Here is a 21,367-nt window from a genome sequence, read left to right as displayed (position 1 = left end):
TATGTCTCCCGGTCAACAGTGGATAGCTTGGGGCACCAGCCCCTCTCCTCTTCACCCAAAGGATCCGATCTTCCCCAGACCTCCTCCTCTACAGGGTTAAAGAAGATTGGCAGAATAGTGAAGCACCCTTTGCAATCTTTTCATAAAAGGTTTTATTCTACTCACAAGAGTCGGTAGACAAAAGGCATATAGCACAAAACAATCGTCACGTTCCTGCCCGACCCGGGTTTCGCTGCCTCGCCCCTGAAGAAGCGAGGCAGCGAAACCCGGGTCGGGCAGGAACGTGACGATTGTTTTGTGCTATATGCCTTTTGTCTACCGACTCTTGTGAGTAGAATAAAACCTTTTATGAAAAGATTGCAAAGGGTGCTTCACTATTCTGCCAATCTTCTTTAACCCTGTAGAGGAGGAGGTCTGGGGAAGATCGGATCCTTTGGGTGAAGAGGAGAGGGGCTGGTGCCCTAAGCTATCCACTGTTGACCGGGAGACATAGTCTCTAGCAGCGCGGTTCCAAAACCTCTTTATATGCAAACTATCAGAATCATTACATACATTCACACTGTTTCATCAATGCCTAAGTAGTAGCAGTGACCTCAGTGGTCATTGCAGCCTCATGTACAATTCCCTGCCAATCTCAGCTTTCCCGCTCTGACTAACTATGAGCTCGATCACTTCATCCCACGTGGGGACTAGTTTGGAAGTGAGATCTATGGTAAATAAAAGACCTTAAAAAATGTGGACACTTAGTCAGTGCAAATGTCCATGCAGGTCCCCAGAGTCCAGGTTTGAACATCCCACTCTAGCAGCTGGTAGTGAGGAACTATGTGGATTCTCATCATGGAGGTCTGGCGTTCCTGCCATCTAGCCAGCCTGTGGCCTCCTCAGGAGTGTTGAAGAACCGGCTTGTGTCCCCATCCACCACTCTTAATCAAGCCGGGTAAGCCATAGAGTAGGATAAGTTCATCTCCCGGAGTCGTCTTTTCACCGTGCTGAAAGTCTGGGAAGATCATGATGGTGTTATTATCATACTTCAGCTCCTGTTTGTTGCGCGCCATTTGCAGCACATGATCTCTGTCCGTAGAGTTTAACAATCTCGCCAGTAGAGGTCTTGGAGGAGCCCACGGTGGAAGGGGTTTGGCGGGAACACGATGTGCGCGTTCAACAATGAAGGCTGTTGAAAACGTTGCCTCCGGGAAGGTATTACGGAGCCAAAACGTGACAAACGCACAGGGGTTATACCCTCTGACTTTTCAGGTAGACCAATGATCCGCAAATTATTGCGCCTTGTGCAATTCATATAGTCGTCACATTTTTGCTGCCAGAAATTAACTTTTTGTTCCAGCTCGTGAATTTTTGCGGGGAGCGGTGTTACACGATCCTCCACCTCTGAGATCCTGTTTTCGGTCTCTTTAATGCGTTCACGATGGCCTGCATATCATGGCGTAGCAAGCCAATATCCACAGTCACCTCCTACAGCTTACCCACCATTGATGAGCAGCAGGTAGCAATCGCTTGCAGCAGTTGCTCAGTGACCTGCTTCAGGGACTGCTCTGTGGCTGCGTTTACCGCCTCTTCATGTGCATTGCCGTCTCTAATCCCGTACGGAGGTGGTGAATGAGGACCGGCGCCATCTTGGTCTTCCACGCGGGCAAACTCCCGAAGTCGTTCCGCGGCCGACTGCTCTGTTACGGGCCATAGTTGCGCTACGGGTCCTTCCCGACCTCCTACCCTATCTGGATGAAATTTTTGCGGCAGTTAAAGTACAGGATTACTGTGAAGTTGGGGTTTGGGTCCGGAGCTCAGCTAAGTGCGTCCGCTCATGTCCGCTTCCGGCCCTTTTAATGTAATTTTTTTTCTGTAGAGTGAAGATGTCTGGTTGGAGGCTGCTCGGCTGCAACCTGGAGACACAGCAAAAGCGGTGGTTGCTCAGGCCATCTGTCACCTCCCACAGTCTGTCCGGATTTATATCAGAGCTGCAGAGCTGGAAACCGATCTCCGTGCCAAAAAACGTGTCTTACGAAAAGGTAATTAGTGCCGTATACAGTCACCTTCCTAGGTTGTCTTCTCATTCATTACCCATTCTTTACTCATCTGCTGCTTCTTGACTTGAGCAGCTCTGGAACACGTCCCGAATTCTGTGCGTCTGTGGAAAGCAGCTGTGGAGCTGGAGGAACCAGAGGATGCTCGTATCATGCTGAGCCGTGCTGTGGAGTGCTGCCCCACCAGTGTAGAGGTAAGTCTACTTCAGGCTGGAAACTAAGGCAGATGCAAAAGTTTGATGCTGTGGCATTGTCTTTTTAGATTCTCTCTGGCTGTAGTGCCTTGTCCTGATGGTACCATATCTGGATCAGAACAGTCTATTATATTTAGCTGAAATGCCTTCACTTAGAACCCTATTAAATGTTGCCTTCTTACATGTTACCTTTTATATTCTGCAGCTATGGTTGGCCCTTGCCAGGCTTGAAACCTATGAGAATGCCCGCAAGGTCTTGAATAAGGCACGTGAAAACATTCCCACCGACAGACATATTTGGATTACAGCTGCCAAGCTGGAAGAAGCCAATGGGAACACTCAGATGGTGGAGAAGATTGTAGACAGAGCCATCACCTCTCTAAGAGCGAATGGAGTAGAGATCAATCGGGAACAGTGGATACAGGTTGGCTGCAGATGGGGTGGGGATGCACCTAATTTTGTAATGTAAAGGGATTGTCCCATCTCACCATTTCCACAGTGAAATAGGATTGAGCGCTGGCTCAGTGGGCTGGCACTTTGCGGTTTCTGTAACTTCTATTGTAGTGATTTGTAGCTACACAAGTGGCGTAGCGGCAAAAGCTACGCTGCTTCCGTAACTACACTTTTTGCACAGCTTCCAGTTCACTGCAGTGGTAGTTGCGTAAACAACAAGATGGGACAACACCAGCTTAGATTTATGGTGCATATTTTAGTGTAATGCAACAGAATGGTAAAACTCTATCTTCATTGTGGTTTTCTGTCACTCTATAGGATGCGGAGGAATGCGACAAAGCTGGCAGTGTGGTGACATGCCAGGCGGTAGTGAGAGCAGTCATCGGTATTGGCATAGAGGAAGAGGACCGGAAGCACACGTGGATGGAAGATGCTGACAGTGTAAGTTGTATATTAACACTTGAGGGTATTTTGGCCTTTCATGACCAAAGCAAAATTTTACTTTTTGGAATTATCAATATTTAAGGTGATTTTTATTCATTTCTTTTTAAATTTATGAGTCTACCTCAGGTTTTTCTGGGACACGGGGCTATATAACTAAAATGTGTAGTTCTTATTCATAGGAAAATGGTCAGAATTAGGAAAAATACAGATATTATTTTTTTTTTCTCTTGCTATGTTTTAAAATACACTCAACATTGAAATAGTAACGCCAATAAGGACAAAGCCGTAAGGTGGTGCAAATTGAGGAGGTAGCAGATGTCACTAAGATCTGCAGATGGTCAAAATTTCAAGCGCCTAGCTCCAATCTGTGGCATGTTAGAGGGGCATAAAATCCAAATTGAAAGCAAAGTTTTTAGCCAAATGAAATCTCAAAAATCAGAAGTTGTGTAGGATGATTGTGCGATGCCTTCTGTTCATCGACGTGCCAGTTATCGCAACTTGTCACAAACTGAGAAGAACAGAATCCATGAACTGAGAGACCTCGGTTCATCACTCCGGCAGATCACTATGCTCCTAGGCCAAAATGTCAGCACTGTTCAGTGTTGCGTGTCCTGGTGGTTGGGAGGACAAAGACAAACTGGAATGACAGCAAGAGGTGCATAGAGGTGAACCTCTGCACAGATGGATCATCTGGTTAGAAGAATGGCTCGTAGTGATCCATTCTGTACTGCAAGTGAAATTGGACTTCACATCCTAAGACTAGGGAGGCAAACGGTGTCCACACAAACCATCAGAAGGCATTTGCATGTCATTGGGCCTCCAGCCAGTTGTCCAGCTACAGGTGTTCCATTGACCTCATGCAGCCGCCTCAAAGGCTTTCGTGATGCACAGCAAGACTGCACTGAAGGCTGGAATGGAGGTCTGTCCTCTTCAGCAATGGGTCCTGCCTTTTTCTTGGATCCGGCAATCTGTATGCAAACGGATACCATTTGTAGACGGATCCGGATGCAAATCCGTCTCACAAATGCATTGCAATACCGGATCTGTCTATATGGTTGTCATCCGCAAAACCGGATCAGTTTTTCTGGAACACTTGGCATTAATGCATGTCAATGGAAGTGGCAAGTGTTCCGGGATTTTGAACGGAGAAAATATTGCAGCATGCTGCAGTATTTTCTTTGTCCAAAAACCGTACAGTGACTGAACTGATGCATACTGAACGGATTGCTCTCCTTTCAGAATGCATTAGGATAAAACTGATCAATTTTTTTCCAGTATTGAGCCCCTAGGACGGAACTCAATACCGGAAAAGTTTAATGCAAGTGTGAAAGTACCCTTAAAGAGCTGCGCCATCTTCCTTTCTTACTTGTCAGGGATTATGATCCTAAATACAGTTAAAGGAAACCTGTCCCTGGGATTTTGTGTATAGAGCTGAGGACATGGGTTGCTAGATGGCCACTAGCACATCCGCAATACCCAGTCCCGATAGCTCTGTGTGCTTTTATTGTGTAAAAAAAACACGATTTGATACATATGCAAATTAACATAAGAGTCATCTTACTTGTGTGACCAGGGAAGGGTCATATTTTCAAGCTCTGACTCATCTCATGTTAATTTGCATATGTATCAAATCGGTTTTTTTTTACACAATAAAAGCACACAGAGCTATGGGGACTGGATATTGCGGATGTGCTAGTGGCCATCTAGCAACCCATGTCCTCAGCTCTATACACAAAATCCCGGTGACAGGTTTCTTTTAAATATGATCTTCAGCTGAATCTCTGTAAGAATGGAAATCATAAGGAGACATAAAGTACAGAGAGGAGGTGGGGGTGTAGATAATGAGAAGCCAGCACTTGTATGCAGTCTCCATTACCACAGTCTGTCCTGTCCGTCCTCTCTGTACTTCATGTCTCCTCATAAACTCCATTCCTACAGATTCAGCTAAAGATCTTATCTGTGTTCAGGATCATAATCCCTGACAAGTAGAGCAGAGAGAAGGATGAGGCAGCTCTTTACCTCAGTGTTGTAAAGTAACTCGTCCTCCTGTGTGATTAAGACAGGTTCTGTGTGTACTAATAGGACGACGGCCATTTTATTTCTAATGATTGCTCCCTAGACAAAATGAACCATTATAACTAATGAAAGGTATTTGCGAATATATTTATACTAAAGTAATATTATTTAAGTATTTTTTTTTTCTTAATTCCCGGAGAACCCCTTTAAGATGCGGCCTCATCCAAGTACATAAATTTTCAGTAAAGCTGCAAATTGGTGCTTAGGAGTAATTATTATATGTGTTTGGTGTAACCTATACTCTGTCTGATAAAATATATTAGTGCCTGAGCACCTCAGACCTATGCAAACCCAGTTTGTGCATGCCGAATGTCGTGTGTAGGCTCAGAGTTGTGCACTATTTTTTGGGGTGGGACGAAGGTGCTTTATTTTACTTTTTTTTTTTTTCTCTCTCAATGTATTTACCTTATTTTATTTAATTTTACTATATTATTATTTATTGTTATGTATGGGACAAAGGTTAGCGAACACATTATCTACCAGTAATCTATAGAGACAGACATGCAGAAAAGATACAGATTGTATCTTCGCTTAGGGTACGACCACATGGTCAGGTTTCTGCACGCAATTTTGAAACCCAAAATCAGCAGTGGAAATAGAAAACAGGTATGCTATCTCCTCCTTTTTTGAATGCACTCCTGGTTTTGGCTTGCAAAACTGCATGCAAATACCTAATCATGTGGCCAGACCCTAAACGTCTGCAAACCCGCCCATGTACATATGTAATATTCCTGTGATGTCATCACTGATCTCACAGGCTTCTGTAGCAACTGCCCAAATCTGGAAGCAGCGCGTCTGCATGTAGGAACACAGCGCTCAGTGTGAGCGTTGTTCTCAGGAGCTTTCTGTAAAAGGAAGCTGATTATTTCAGTTCGCTGTCACAGTACAGAATCAGGCCGTCAGTGTGACAGCTTGATCCTGCCAATGGACCACCCTATTCATTTATGTGGCGTGGTTGGGAAGGAATTACACAGGGCTGGTGGTTGGGAAGGAATTACACAGGGCTGATTATTATTTGTTTGTTCATTGCACATTATAACGTTTATTGCTTTTTATATTGCAGTGTGTGTCTCACGGTGCCCTGGAGTGTGCACGCGCCATCTATGCACATGCCCTCCAGGTTTTCCCGAGCAAAAAGAGTGTGTGGCTCCGAGCTGCCTATTTTGAAAAGAACCATGGTACAAGGTATGCTGAGATGTCTGAAAGCTTGTCGTATTTGCCTTTTGCTAGATGTTTCTTCTGTTAGGGAATGTAGCATCCGTCAGAGTTTCCAACTGTTTCCTATAGCAACCAGCAGAATTGTGCATTCAGGATTAGTGCAAAAATAAATGATTCTGTAAATAATATGAATACGGCGCGTATAATTAATATGACTTAAAGGGAACCTGTCGCCTCATAAAAACATTCCAAGCCGGCAGCAGTACCTTAGAGTAGCCAGCAGCATGTTTGTGACGATCCTCTTCTTCCTGCAGGTAGTTAAGCAGAAGCTGTAAAAACGTTCTTTAATCCCCTGCCCGGCGCGCTTTTCTAGTCAGGCTTGAAGTCACGGAGGCAGCGGCCTCCTTGCTTCAAGTCACGGTAACCGCGCCCCCTTGCCTGCCCCTTCGCTGTGACTTGAAAATGTCAAAAATGAGAAAAAACAAAAAATGGAGACAGCACGTCCAAAGAATTGGAATTTATTCCAGATGCAACATTTCGGCTTAGCGATAGCCTTTGTCAAGCATGACTGACAGCTGGCAGTTCGGCAAAGCCAGTCGAACTGTCTTGCATAAGCGCTGTCAGTCACAGCAAAGGGGCAGGGAAGGGGGGCATGGTTACCGTGACTAGATGCAAGGAGGCCGCTGCCTCCGTGACTTCTAGCCTGACTAGAAAAGCGCACCGGGCTGGGGATTAAAGATAGTTTTTACAGCTTCTGCTTAACTACCTGCAGAAAGAAAAGGATCATTACAAACATGCTGCTGGCTACTCTAAGGTACTGCTGCCGGCTTGGGATGTTTTTAGCAGTTGACAGGTTCCCTTTAAAAGAGGCGCTTTCATGGTTTTATATTAATTGAGATAAACACCTTTACTTGCTGGGTACCCCTCGCTGATGCTGCCACCCTGCCTGATTTTTATTTATTTTTTATATTTTTTTTTAAAAGAAAATATCGCTCCTGCGCCCCGCTGTGCCCCCCTGTATTTTTCGCGTTCAGTATGCTAATACTGAGCATTGGTACAGGGAGAAGGAGACGTCAGGGTTTCTCAGTGGGCGTCTCCTTCTCCCTGGCTGTGCCGCGATCCAATAACAGCGAAGAGCGTCACAACCGGGGAGAAAAAAAAAGCTCACCTTCTCCCTGGTTGTGACGCTCTTCGCTGTGATTGGATCGCGGCACAGCCAGGGAGAAGGAGACGCCCACTGAGAAACCCTGACGTCTCCTTCTCCCTGTACCAATGCTCAGTATTGGCATACTGAGCGCAAAAAATACAGGGGGGCACAGCGGGGCGCAGGAGCGATATTTAAAAAAAAAAAAACAGGCAGGGTGGCAGCATCAGCAGGGGGTACCCCGCAAGTAAAGGTATTTATCTCCATATAAACCCATGAATGGTCCTCTTTAATATGTTTAGTTTTTCTATAGAACTTTTGTATTTAATGATATATTTGCCTTTTCTTCAGGGAGTCACTGGAGACCCTTCTGCAGAGAGCTGTTGCCCACTGTCCTAAAGCCGAAGTATTATGGTTGATGGGTGCCAAGTCCAAGTGGCTAGCGGGTGATGTGCCAGCTGCTAGGAGTATTCTTGCACTTGCCTTCCAGGTTAGTATTGTCACAATTTATTGATCCATTGGGAATATTTTGTCTGACTGGAATTTTGGAAGGACGTGTATTAATTATTTATTCTTCATTCTTTCTCCTCAGGCTAACCCCAACAGCGAGGAGATCTGGTTGGCAGCCGTCAAGTTGGAGTCTGAAAATAATGAGTATGAGAGAGCTCGAAGACTGCTGGCAAAGGCTAGGAGCAGCGCTGCAACTGCTAGGGTAAGCAACTTTCTCTGGCAATTGTCTGTGGTATGAATTGGTGCTTGTTGTGATTCTCCCATGCTGTATCATTATAACCCTGCAGGTGTTCATGAAATCTGTGAGGCTGGAGTGGGTGTTGGGGAACATAGAAGCTGCTCTGGAGCTGTGCGACGAGGCACTGAGCCACTATGAAGATTTCCCCAAACTGTGGATGATGAAAGGCCAGATTGAAGAGCAGCAGCAGCAGATGGAGAAATCCAGAGAGGCGTATAATCAGGGGGTAAGGGTGGAGTCATTACATTTGTTGTCCTGCTGTTTTATGCCTATGTGATACTTTCTTGTCTTGATCAGATTTGTGTTTTATGTTGCTTATTTAGGTTTCCTTCATGTTCATTCTTTTTTTGCAGCTAAAGAAATGCCCGCATTCAGTTTCCCTTTGGCTATTGCTGTCTAGATTGGAGGAGAATGTGGGACAGTTGACCAGGGCACGAGCTATCCTGGAGAAGTCGCGTTTGAAAAACCCTAGGGTTCCAGAGTTATGGTGGGCTATCCTTATAAACTTCCTTCCTAAGCTTTCATGGATGAACATGTTAAAGGGATATTCTGGTTTCACCAAATCAATATTAACATAAAATCATACCTTAGCTCAGACATAAGATATTAAAGGGATCCTGTCACCAGTTTTGACTAAACTGGTGGCATCACTAGGTAGGGGCAGGGGAGAACATATATTTTGTGGAGTTTTTGTTATCAGGAGGAGTAGTTAGAATATGAACTTTTGTTCTGCCAGATTCTGCTCCTGCAGGTGCCCAGGAGGCAGAACTAAAGTGCTGTGTTCTTTCAACTGCTTCACAGCCCCCATATGTTCTGTACAGCTGTAGTGGACTGGTTGCATGCTGTCACCCAGGGGAGAGGGCAGTGAAGCAGGCCAATGCTGAGAGCTCTTCACAGTCTGCTCCAGTGCACTTGTAGGAGTAGAATCTGGCAGAATAAAAGCTCATATTCACCCTTATCCTGATTATGAACACCCCAGGTTTGTTTGTACTGTTCACCCCAGCCCCTACCTAGTGCTGTCAGAACCACTGACAGATTCCAGTTAAAATGACAAAAAAACTTTTTCACATTTTTAATGTACTCTGTATGGTGTTTTCAAAATTCTTCCTTTAGACCTGTCAACATATACCGTGCTATCCAATCAAATCAATTACTAGGTGTGAGCAAAATGCTCCCATCCAGATTGTTGGCCTTCTTTTTGCTGTGAATGCGTGCTCCGTCACACCAACTCCTCAATACCAAATCAATGGCGCACACACACAATAACACAAGTCCAGGCAATACTACATCACTGCCTGGCCTTGACACTGGGGGCTGGGGTAGCCAGGAGTATGGAGCGTGGCTTACAGTGCAACGGTGGCACCCTCTTTGCACCAGCCTGAAAACTTGCATATGGAAAAAAGATGAATTTTTCCAGAATGCTGCCAGCAATCTGTATAGGAGAGAGAGCATTTTACTTTGGACCAGCGCAAACATAGTAGTTCATTTAGTTGGATATCAATGTGTGTGATGACCGTTTCCCTTTTAACACTTTGATGCTTGGATTACTTGAGAATGCTCCTACTATTGGGAATCCAATATATGTGAATGTTGACGCCTGCCTCCGCTGTTTAGGCTTCTTTCTGATGACCTTGTTTTTTTGCAGGTTGGAGTCTGTGCGGCTGGAGTACAGAGCTGGTTTAAAGAATATTGCAAATACCCTGATGGCAAAGGCTTTGCAGGAATGTCCCAATTCAGGTGAGAGTGGTGATTTCCAATACTGCAGTATTGCTGAGAAATCCTAATTGAAAGGGGAATGCAACTTTTTTTTTTTCTTGTTCCTTCTGTCTCACTGCACCTGTGTACAGAGGATGCTGCTTGTGTATTTATTAACATTGGAGAATACACTGACATCCAGCCTGTATGATAGTAGAGAGCCGTATCCACAGTTATTCAGGCTAGAGAAATTATATCTCTCGGCGAGTGTGCTGGCTGCTAAAAGAAATGGCGAGCTTGTAGACGGACCCCCTCCCTAATGGCTTATCTGAGCTGTTATAACGCAGAAGTACATCAGATGACTGGACAGTACCTGGTGTAAAGATGACACTTCTCAAAATGCAAGTCTCATGAGCAAGTACTATGGCAGGGTTTGCTAGGAGGTTTCTAAAGAACTGTGTATGCAGCTGTGGAGTATAGTACAGTCTGTAACTTGGGATCACTGCAGGATATGTAATGTATGTACGAATAGGGAGTACAGCTCTGGAGTATAATACAGGATTTAACTCGGGATAAGTAATGTACGTACACTGATTTTCTGGAGTATAATACAGGATGTAACTCTGGGTGAGTGCAATCTAAGTAATGTGTACACGGTAACTCCACCAGCAGAAAAGGCTTATTTAACACAACGAACCCAAGGGGTAGATCATAGCCCAGAATGTGATGGGATTACAGTTTCATCTGATCACTTTCTGTATATAAGTTTGTGCAGTTTTGTGAGTCTTGACTAGTGACTGGGGAAACTGGGAGCTACAAATCAGCAGTTTGCAATATCTCCTAAAAAAGGAAGAATACAGAGGCGGACATACTCTCTCTGAGTACTGGGGGTCCGTCACATTGGTGGCAGCAGTGGGATGCCTAAGGAGACATTCAAACCACCACCGGGACCAAGTATTCTGTTCACATGGGAAAAAAGCCACAGTTGCCTATGGCCATGAAAGCGCTGGCCCAGCTCCAGAATCCTGGTTCTGCCCAGGACATGCTGAGAAGGAGAGACACTTTGCGCCGGGAGATCTGAAGGGAGACTCTTCAATTGCAGCAGCACTATTGTGGCAAGGTCCTCCCTACATCTGAGCAACGATACTGGAAACAATGGGACTTGCGTGTTCCTTTCCTGGGAGAGTAGCCCCGGGAGGTATGGCTGTCGGGGATGGATGAGCTGCCCCAAACGGAACTGATGCTGGATGATGGGTATCGGGCGCTACAGTGGTATGTCACCCAATTGTGTCCATGGCTGGAGAACAATGATCCCACAGAGGGCTATGACTTTGGCGGCCCGGAACTTTATTTGAGGCACTCCAGGAGGATCCACAATTTGGGAGTGCACAGGAGTGGAGAAGGGAAGGAGATACATGAGTTTAGGGAGTTGGAACTCCCCAGTGAGCTCGGATTGAGGACTGATTTGGACTTTTTAGTTACACAAGAATGGTAGCTGGAACAGGCATACCAAAGACTGTTCGACATTGCTCAACAGCATGCCCCAGCAACCACAGTTGTCATGGAACTTCTAGTCCCAGCTGAAGAGCTGGCATCGGGGCATGGCACTGCTGACCTCTGCACAGCACCAAATACACCTCTGAAACTCCAGGCAGCCGCTCTCCCCGACCGCAGGCCGATGCAGAGGAACTACTAACCCCAGCTGAAGAGTTGTCATCAGGGCAAAGCTCCACAGGCCTCTGCCTACAACAATCAGTGACCCTGGAGACTCTCCGCAAGGCACCCAAACTGGCAGTTTACTTCCCAGCAGAATAGCTGATAACAGGGCAGAGTGCTGTTAGCTGAAAAATGTACAAAGCATAAATAACCTACAAAAACCTCTCTATGCATTAATACTAATCCATAGGCAAGATAATGCAATCTCATTAATCCATCACAATCTCTAGTGCACACTTGTAACTAAACAATGATACCAAACGTTCAATTCCACAAACAATTGACCCCACATAGTCACAGTAGCCTAGGGTTAAGAATATCTACTCACATAAAAAAACTGTAATCACATAAATGGTCTCTAACATACCTAAGGACATAAGTCACTGCTAGGACGACGCCTCAATCATCTGGACTCCTGTGGTGTGGTGCAGACATAATGTCTGGGGAGGGGAAGGTGGATGTGATGGGATTACAGTTTTATCTGGTCACTTTCTGTATATGTTTGTGCAGTTGCTCAATAAAGGAGACTTTATTTCACCTACATTGAGTCTCGACTAGTGACTGCGGAAACTGGAAGCTACAGATCAGCGGTTTGCAATATATCCTGAACAAGGAAGAATACAGAGGCGGACATACTCTTCCTGAGTACTGGGGTTCCGTCACAGGCACTAGAACCATATTCTCATCTGGTCCTGGTAACCTTAGTTGGGCTATGGCCTCCCCCCCTATGAGGCAGCCTTGCGCTGGCCATAGATTTTATGGCTACTCTTGTTCCGTGCCCCTACTGCGTGACTCTGTCCCAGGGGGAGTATTTCTCTTTATCGTCCCCCTTCTAGGGGTGGAACCTTCTTGCTAGTTGTTGCTGTGATTGTGCCTACATTTCCTTATCACAGGTAGCACTGTGCTCATGTTCTGCCATCACCAGGTGCGACAGATCCTCCAGGCCTTATGTTTGGTGTTCCTGAGGCGCTGGCTGACAGGTACTCTTATTCCCTATAGTGCTGTCATCTGCCCATACCATGACAGGTTTCAGCTGGTGGGTTTGCTCACTTCTCGTGGGTATTAGTACGGCTTTCAGTGCATGGTATAACCTGACGGTTTCTAGGGCGCGGATTTCGAGCCTTTACAGGTAGTTCATTGCCTCTACCTTCTACTACGGTGACAGCATCAGCATTGCCTCTGTGTGGTAATGGAGCAGTTGTAATGTCCTTGTTGTCACCCCTAGATGCTGGTTCCCTTCTGAACCGCATCAGCCTTTTCTACTTCTCCTCTTTCTCAGGGCGAGTAGTTGCCATCTGTAGGATGTCTGATCTAGCGGCTCTTGCCTGTCGATCGCCCTTCTTCATCAGCGGGCATCTGGTTTGGATTCACATCTATCTGTTTCAGACGTCCTCTTTCCGACGGACAGATTTATTATTCGTCATTCTGGAGGGACCGAGAAGAGGGCTGGCTGTCTCCAAAGTTTCCATTTCCCGAGGGATTTGTTTAGCTATTGTGGAAGCGTACTGCATCAGTGGACTGGCTCCACCCTTCTGGGTTACTGCTCGTTTTGGTTGGGCAGTACATCATGGGGCTTCGGCCATTCAAGGATGCAGGGCGGCTGCCTGGTCGTCTGGGCACACTTTTCCAAGTTTTACAGAGTGCACACCGTTGCATCTTGAAACACTTATCTGGGGCGTAGAGTTTTGCGGAAAGTGGTCCTCGGATTGGCAGGATGGCTTCTTCGTTTATGACCCACCCCGGGGACTGCTCTAGAACATCCCAAGGTCAAGACTGTGTCCCCCAATGATACGGATGAGAAAACTCGATTTTTGTACTTACTGTAAAATCTGTTTCTTTTCTGTTCATTGGGGGACACAGCTCCCACCCTGTATGTACATTACTGGTTCTCCTAGATGGGTTCTTCAGGATGACCCATCTCCGGTGTTCTTCCTTTTTATTATTGGCTGTTGGCTTCTCCTGACTGCTCCTACTGCTTTTGTACAAACTGATTAGTTCAGTGTCTGCAGGAGGGATATAGCTGAGAGGAGGAGCTAACACTTTTTTTTTGCTTAGTGTCTCCTCCTAGTGACAATAGCTATACCCAAAGTCAAGACTGTGTCCCCCCAATGAACAGAAGAGATACGGTAAGTACAAAAATCTAATTTTAGCACTGGAAATCTGATTGTCAGCAATATATACATAAGCTAAGCAAGTCAGGCAAAAAATATATATTTACTCTTTTCCCTAGTTCTGTTCTGGCCCTTTGACATGCAGTTGCAGATCTGTGGGGTGGAGTGTAACAACAATCTGAGTTTTTTTTCTCATGAATATTTGTGGGTGTCTCTGCTCTGCAAGGGGAGTTAATAAAAGTGCTGCCCTGTCTGCAGTCTGACCGCTGGGATACTCATGTTTGTGTAGGACGGGACCACAAGTCCCAGCTGTATAGTACGGTGTCATTGCTGATACACACAAGATCTTCCTCTGCAGACACTAATCATCGCCAGCAGAGGAGTACAGAGGAGAGAACTCCTCCAGTCTTTTTCAGCTCTACGTCTGCAGGGTGAGAGAAAAGATACTGTGCACAGCATTTATCTCCTCAGTGCCTGAAGAAGAGAATCTCTGCAGCTGCTCAGTACCCGAAGGCAGATCCTCCAGCCCTGAGTCTGTGCTGCTTGTGATAGAAGGGTTCAGCTTTGTTGAAGTATCCAGTGGGAGGGGAGACACAAGACAGCCAGCATGATTTCTGTGGAATTCTCTGAGCCCACTAATCCATGTGGAAGGTACTCTCAACCAATTTGGATAAATCCATCCTTGCACAGTGTTGCCTGATGCTCATTGTCTTCCCTGAAGTGGCGGATGGGATATTCCAAGTACTACCCTGGCTGCCTAATTCCCCAGACTTGAACCCAAATGAACATCTGTGGGACCAACTTAATTGTCACGTTCGCTCTATGGATCCTCCACCACGCACCCTCCAGCTGCTGGGGATTCACTGCAGTTTGAAGGCTACAGATACCTGTGGACAACCTACCAGGGCCTTACTTAATCACTCTCAGCCGTCTAGCTACCTCCGTCCTGCACACGGCGGTTTACTCTGGATATTAGCTGGTGGTCATAATAATGTGACTCGACTGTGTGTATATACATGAAATAAAATATCACAGGTAATACGTGTGTTTTAAACCACCATACTGACTCACAAACCGTACTATAGATTCTTTTAATTGATGAAATTGAATTGCTTGTTTTATTGCCTATTAGAGAAGGCTAGGTCACTAGTAAGCCTTGTTGGTAGAAGTTTATAATACAGGTTGTAACTCAAGCACGCAGTGACTCCACCAGCAGAATGCTGAGTGCAGCTCTGGAGTGTAACACAGGATGTAACTGATGATCAGTACAGGATAAGTAATGTATGTACACAGTGGTCCGCATGTACTAATGTAAGTGCACAGATTTTGGCGTAAATTGCGTTACTATGTGAATAGTGAGTGCAGCTCTGGAGTATAAATGCTGGATGTAACTTAGGATCAGTACAATTTTTAAATAAAGTATGTACACAGTGACTTTTTATGAAATTTGTGTTCATGAATATGGTCTTGGTATGGGCTTAGTGAATTACTGCACTGGTTTAGTATAAAAGTTTTGTGGAGCAGATTACACATCCACAGAACCAGTCTTTTCAGAACAATGTTATGAGCTGCTTGTACTCCCTTTAACACTGGCTGAGAACTTGCACAACGATTTGTTTTTGCACGTACATTTGTATATACATATGTACATTTTCCCCTGAAACTTCAAGTTCTGCGTCTTTTCTTAGGCATCCTGTGGGGCAGAAGCAATATTCCAAGAGGCTAGACCCCAGCGAAAGACCAAGAGTGTGGATGCTTCTGAAGAAATGTGAGCATGACCCACATGTGCTGCTAGCGGTCGCCAGTAAGTGCACCTAACCGTTTGTATACAGCATCTTTTGTGATCGCACACAATGCAGTTTATTTTAACAGGAACCCTCTATCGCTACTAGAGTGTAAAGGCCACTTTGCACATACATGTATTACGACTGAGATTACACGTAACCCTCCTTACAATAATGTTGTAATGTACAGTGATCCCTCAGGATACCATATTTTTAACATACAGTTGTGTTCAAAATAGCAGTCAGACATCACTAACACCTGATCAATCACTGTTTTGGTAGAAATGATATTTCTACATGGCAAATAATTTACTAGCAGGTGTAGTAGAGTAATAGAAATCCAACAGTCATGACATGCATGCTGCCGATTCTGTGTAATTGAGTCACTAATTGAAAGGGGCATATTCAAAATAATAGCAGTGTGGAGTTCAATGAGTGAGGTCATTCATTCTTTGGAAAACAGGTGGCAATTATTGCCCTTATTTAAGGAAGGAAGGCAGCAAATGTTGTACATGCTGGTTACAGTGCATTTCTCTCTGAAATTCTGAGGAAACTGGGTCGTTCCAGACATTGTTCAGAAGAACAGCGTACCTTGATTAAAAAGTGATTGGAGGAGGTGAAAGCTATTAAGAAGTGCAGAAAATGATGGCTACTCAGCTAAAACTGATCTCAGAAGCTTTAAAATGGTAACCAAAACCTGAAAGGACGTGGAAGAAAGCGAAAAACTACCATTCAAATGGATAGAAGTATAGCCAAAATGGCAAGGTCTAAAGGTACCTGTGAGTACTGTTACAATTAGAAGACGCCTATGTGAAGTCAAGCTATCTGCGAGAAGCCCCCGCAAAGTCCTACTGTTGAAAAAAAGACATGTTCTGAAGAGGTTACAATTTGCCAAAGAGCACATTGACTGGCCTAAAGAGACATTTTGTGAACTGATGAAAGTAAGATTGTTCTTTTTGGGTCTAGTGGCCGGAGAGAGTTTGTCAGACGACCCCAAAACCCAGAATTCAAGCCACAGTACACTGTGAAGACACTGAAGCATGGTGGCACAAGCATCATGATATGTGGATGTTTCTCATACTACGGTGTGGGGCCTATTTATCACATACCAGGGATCATGGATCAGTTTGAATACATCAGAATACTTGAAGAGGTCATGCTGCCTTATGCTGAAGAGGAAATGCCCTTGAAATGGGTGGTTCCAACAAGACAAACGACCCCAAACACACCAGTAAACGTGCAACATCTTGGTTGCAGACCAATAAGATTGACGTTATGGAGTGGTCAGCCCAATCCCCGGATCTTAATCCAATAGAAAACTTGTGGGGTGACATCAAAAATGCAGTTTCTGCGGCAAAAACCAAGAAATGGAGAAGAACTGTGGAATGTAGTCCAATCATCCTGGCTGGAATACCTGGTCACAGGTGCCAGAAGTTGTCTGACTCCATGCAACACAGATGTACAGCAGTTCTCTGAATCACTTAACTAATATTTAGTTGTATAACCACTGTTTTCTAAGGAAAGCAAAATATTCAAACATTTTTCACTTTATATAGTGAATGTTTGAGTTTGTAAAGAAGAATACAAACACTGCTATTTTTTTGAACAGTCTAATATTCACTTTTCAATTTTTTTTGAGGAACAACACAAATTTGATTTGGAATAGAATGTGTAGTGTTCCCAATGCATTTGTGTGTGTGGAAATAAAGCCATTAGAAGGATTTTGAGCTTTATTCACTTTTTTTAAACATGGTCTTTTCTGACCTATCGTAAGTTGAAACCAGACTCAACATACAATGCCTCATACTCGGATCCAACCAATCAAGGCCACTTCTCTGGTAAAATAGCTGTATTAGTTGCTAGTTAGTATATGGCCACTAAGAAGGAGCTGGATAGACTCCGAAACGTGTCTGGTTGCAATAAGGACATTTATAAAATCCAGGACCTACTTAAAAGAATCCATTATTCTGTTGAAAAAAATACCGCTTATGCTGGAGAAGCAAAGAAAAGTGTGGAGCGCTCCACCGGACAATATTGGTATGATCCTATGAAAACACCGGCAGTTTAACATACAGTCAGGTCCATTAATACTGGACATCGACCCAATTGTAACATTTTGGCTCTATACACCACCACAATGTATTTGAAATGAAACGAACAAGATGTGCTTTAACTGCAGACTGTCAGTTTTAATTTGAGGGTATTTACATCCAAATCGGGTGAACGGTGTAGGAATTACAACAGTTTGCATATGTGCCACCCACTTGTTAAGGAACCAAAAGTAATGGGACAATTGGCTTCTCAGCTGTTCTATGGCCGGGTGTGTGTTATTCCCTCATTATCCCAATTACATTGAGGCAGATAAAAGGTCCAGAGTTCATTTCAAGTCTGCTATTTGCATTGGAATCTGTTGCTGTCAACTCTCAAGATGAGATCCAAAGAGCTGTCACTATCAGTGAAGCAAGCCATCATTAGGCTGAAAAAACAAAACAAACCCATCATAGAGATAGCAAAAACATTAGGCGTGGCAAAACAACTGTTTGGAACATTCTTAAAAGAAGGAACGCACCGATGAGTTAAGCAACACCAAAAGACCCAGAAGACCACTGAAAACAACAGTGGTGGATGACTGAAGAATTCTTTCCCTGGTGAAGAAAACACCTTCACAACAGTTGGCCAGATCAAGAACACTCTCCAGGAGGTAGGTGTATGTGTGTCAAAGTCAACAATCAAGAGAAGACTTCACCAGAGTGAATACAGAGGGTTCACCACAAGATGGAAACCATTGGTGAGCCTCAAAAACAGGAAGGCCAGATTACAGTTTGTCAAATGACATCTAAAAAAGCCTTCAAAGTTCTGGAACAACATCCTATGGACAGATGAGACTAAGATCAACTTGTACCAGAGTGATGGGAAGAGAAGAGTATGGAGAAGGAAAGGAACTGCTCATAATCCTAAGCATACCACCTCATCAGTGACGCATGGTGGTCATATACATACATACAATATACCAACATGTGCAAATAACACATTTATAAATGTGGACTTTTTGAACTGAAAATGAGGGGAATTATCAATAAGTTTGAAATAATAAACCACAACGTTATATGGCTGCTGTATATACTGCATTACACTAGATATGTGACAGCTATATACTGCCAACAGTTATACATACAGCCATTTATTGGATGTTGATGTGAAGAGAGGTATATTGTTTACAAAGGATACATTTATTTTATTAGTATATTATATATTTTTTTTACTTAAAGCTAAGTCGCGGACTGTTTTTTATTGTGTTGCTGTATAATTTTTAAGGAATGTGTGATATTAAACATTTTTATTGGACATAAATGCCTATGGGTGGTCCCAAATGAACAGTGCCTGTCTATAGCTATACACATTTGGTACTGTTTGTGACAGGGTGAGTCATACAGACAGAGCACCTTGTTCAGGGCAGCCAGGGTGGTGAGCCGCTAATATAATTTTATTAATTAGTTGCTAGTTAGCAGCTATTCCTGACGGTTATATGTAAGGACTTGTTTTATCTATCTTGGTTATCTGCTTATTTTTCTTAAATCTTTATTTTCTCTTATCTTAGATGACATTTTGGGGCTTTGGAACCGATTACTCCACTTACAATGGTTTCAACATACAATGGTCGCCCTGGAACCAATTAATATTGTAACTTGAGGGACCACTGTACTTACTGTTCTGAAGTTGTGTGGGTACTTCTGTATTGCTGTGTATAAAAGGAAACCTGTCATCAACTTTATGCTGACTTCACTGAAGGCAGCATAAAATAGTGACCGAAATGCTGATTTCAGCGGTGTGTCACTCATGAGCCAAGTGGTTGCTGAGAACCAGCATCATAATCATTGCAGCCCTGGCCTTGAAAAGAGTCAAATCTACCTAAGAGTCCTGGTTATTCATAATCTCCTGCTCTCTCACCCATCTGCTGCTGATTGTCAGTTCTCTCCTAGAGAGAAAGGGAGAAAACTAGGTGGAAGACTGTCAGTCATCAGCAGGTGGGCAGGAGAGCAGGAATTCATGAATAACCAGGACTCTTCTCAGGAGGCCGTGACTCTTTTTTTTTTTTTTTTTTTTCCAGGCCCAGTCTGCAATAATTGTGATGTTGGTTCTTGGCAACCACTTACTTTTAACTTTTAAATGACAGACCTCTGAAATCAACTCACCTGTTTACTTTATGTTGCCGTTGGTATGGACAGCATAAGGTTGATAACAGGTTCCCTTTAAAGGAAACCTGTCACCTGGATTTTAGGTATAGAGCTGAGGACATGGGCTGCTAGATGGCCGCTAGCACATCCGCAATATCCAGTCCCCATAGCTCTCTGTGCTTTTATTGTGTCCAAAAAACAATTTTATATACTGTATATTCCTGCGTATAAGACTACTTTTTAACACATGAAAATCTTCTCAAAAGTCGGGGGTCGTCTTATACGCCGGGTATGGCGGGCGCTGCAGTGCCGGGACACCCAAATTATCAACAGAGAGAGCCCGGGCTATTGCCTTGTATCCCCAGCAGCTGAGAGCTGCGATGTAACCCACGGCATATGCCCCCCCGTGCTGTACCTTGTATACCGCCCCCTGCTCTGTACCTTGTATGCCTCCCCCCTGCTCTGTACCTTGTATGCCTCCCCCCTGCTGTGTACCTTGTATGCCTCCCCCCCTGCTCTGTACCTTGTATGCTCCTTGTACCGCCATCCTCCCGGCCGCTCGCATCTCGCTCCTACGCATGTGCGAGATTTCATGCGGCGAGCGTGGATACACGGGATCCTCACGGCCGCTCGCATCTTGCTCCTGCGCATGTGCGAGATCTCCGGCCGGCGTATCTAAGTGCAGCGCAGATGTGCGAATGTGAATATGAAGAATAACATAACAAAAACATGTTCAGGGTATAGGTGGCACATGTTTAGGGTCTGGGAGGCAGGGAGGGAGGACAAGGAAGGTGGTGGGATGCAGGGATGGTGGTGATACCATGGGATGGCGGTGGTACCTAGGGATGGTGGTGGGATGCAGGGATGGCAGTGGTATCTAGGGATGGTGGTGGGATGCAGGGATGGTGGTGGGATGCAGGGATGGTGGTGGGTTGCAGGGATGGCAGTGGTACCCAGGGATGGTGGTGGGATGCAGTAATGTACTGCTGTGTGTTGAAAAAGGGGTAGTCTTATACGGCGAGTATATCCCAAACTCTATATTTTCAGTGTAAAAGTTGGGGGTCGTCTTATACGCCCAGTCGTCTTAGACGCCGGCATATACGGTATATGTAAATGAGGCTACTAACATTTCCGGAGCCCAGCCACGCCCACTGTGAAGGAGCCCAGCACTGCCCCGCATACTCCGAATCTCCTCCTTGCTCCCCAACGTCACAAAGCTAGAGCGCCGTGATCTCGCGATGCGCGAGCTAGCGCATGCGTAGTGTCGGCATAGTGTTCCTTCCCTGTGCTGGCATCGGCCTCTGGGAATTAATGCACATGCGCTAGCTCACGCATCGCGAGATTATGGCGCTCTAGCTTTGTGACGTCGGGGAGCAAGGAGGAGATTTGGAGGATGCGGGGCGGTGCTGGGCTCCTTCACAGTGGGCGTGGCTGGGCTCCGAGTCAGAGAACGCTGGACTCTTCTCTCAAGCATGGAGGAGACGGGACTCATCTAAGGTTAATTTACATATCTATAAAATCTTTTTTTTTTACACAATAAAAGCACACAGAGCTATGGGGACTGGGTATTGCGGATGTGCTAGCGGCGATCTAACAGCCCATGTCCTCAGCTCTATACTCAAAATCAGGT

The 21,367-nt window shown here is 44.9% G+C and overlaps 2 protein-coding genes across 2 annotated transcripts in view; one reads left to right on the top strand and one right to left on the bottom strand.

The window, feature by feature from the left end:
* The window catches only part of SAMD10 (sterile alpha motif domain containing 10), a 196,630-nt gene that overhangs the window by 96,369 nt on the left and 78,894 nt on the right, over window positions 1–21,367 (bottom strand). The window lies entirely within an intron of this gene.
* Window positions 1–21,367, top strand: part of PRPF6 (pre-mRNA processing factor 6) — a 37,898-nt gene that overhangs the window by 13,096 nt on the left and 3,435 nt on the right. Inside the window, 13 exon segments of the mRNA XM_040435143.1 lie at window positions 1,862–2,024; window positions 2,115–2,233; window positions 2,439–2,657; window positions 3,005–3,127; window positions 6,270–6,391; window positions 7,860–7,998; window positions 8,101–8,220; window positions 8,306–8,482; window positions 8,610–8,743; window positions 9,902–9,993; window positions 11,057–11,071; window positions 15,483–15,535; window positions 15,537–15,586. Coding sequence (XP_040291077.1) covers window positions 1,862–2,024; window positions 2,115–2,233; window positions 2,439–2,657; window positions 3,005–3,127; window positions 6,270–6,391; window positions 7,860–7,998; window positions 8,101–8,220; window positions 8,306–8,482; window positions 8,610–8,743; window positions 9,902–9,993; window positions 11,057–11,071; window positions 15,483–15,535; window positions 15,537–15,586 — 1,526 coding nt within the window.

Source organism: Bufo bufo, chromosome 6 (genome assembly GCF_905171765.1).
Source record: "Bufo bufo chromosome 6, aBufBuf1.1, whole genome shotgun sequence".
Classification (NCBI taxonomy): Eukaryota; Metazoa; Chordata; class Amphibia; order Anura; family Bufonidae; genus Bufo; species Bufo bufo.
This window is presented reverse-complemented; position numbering and strand designations above follow the sequence as displayed.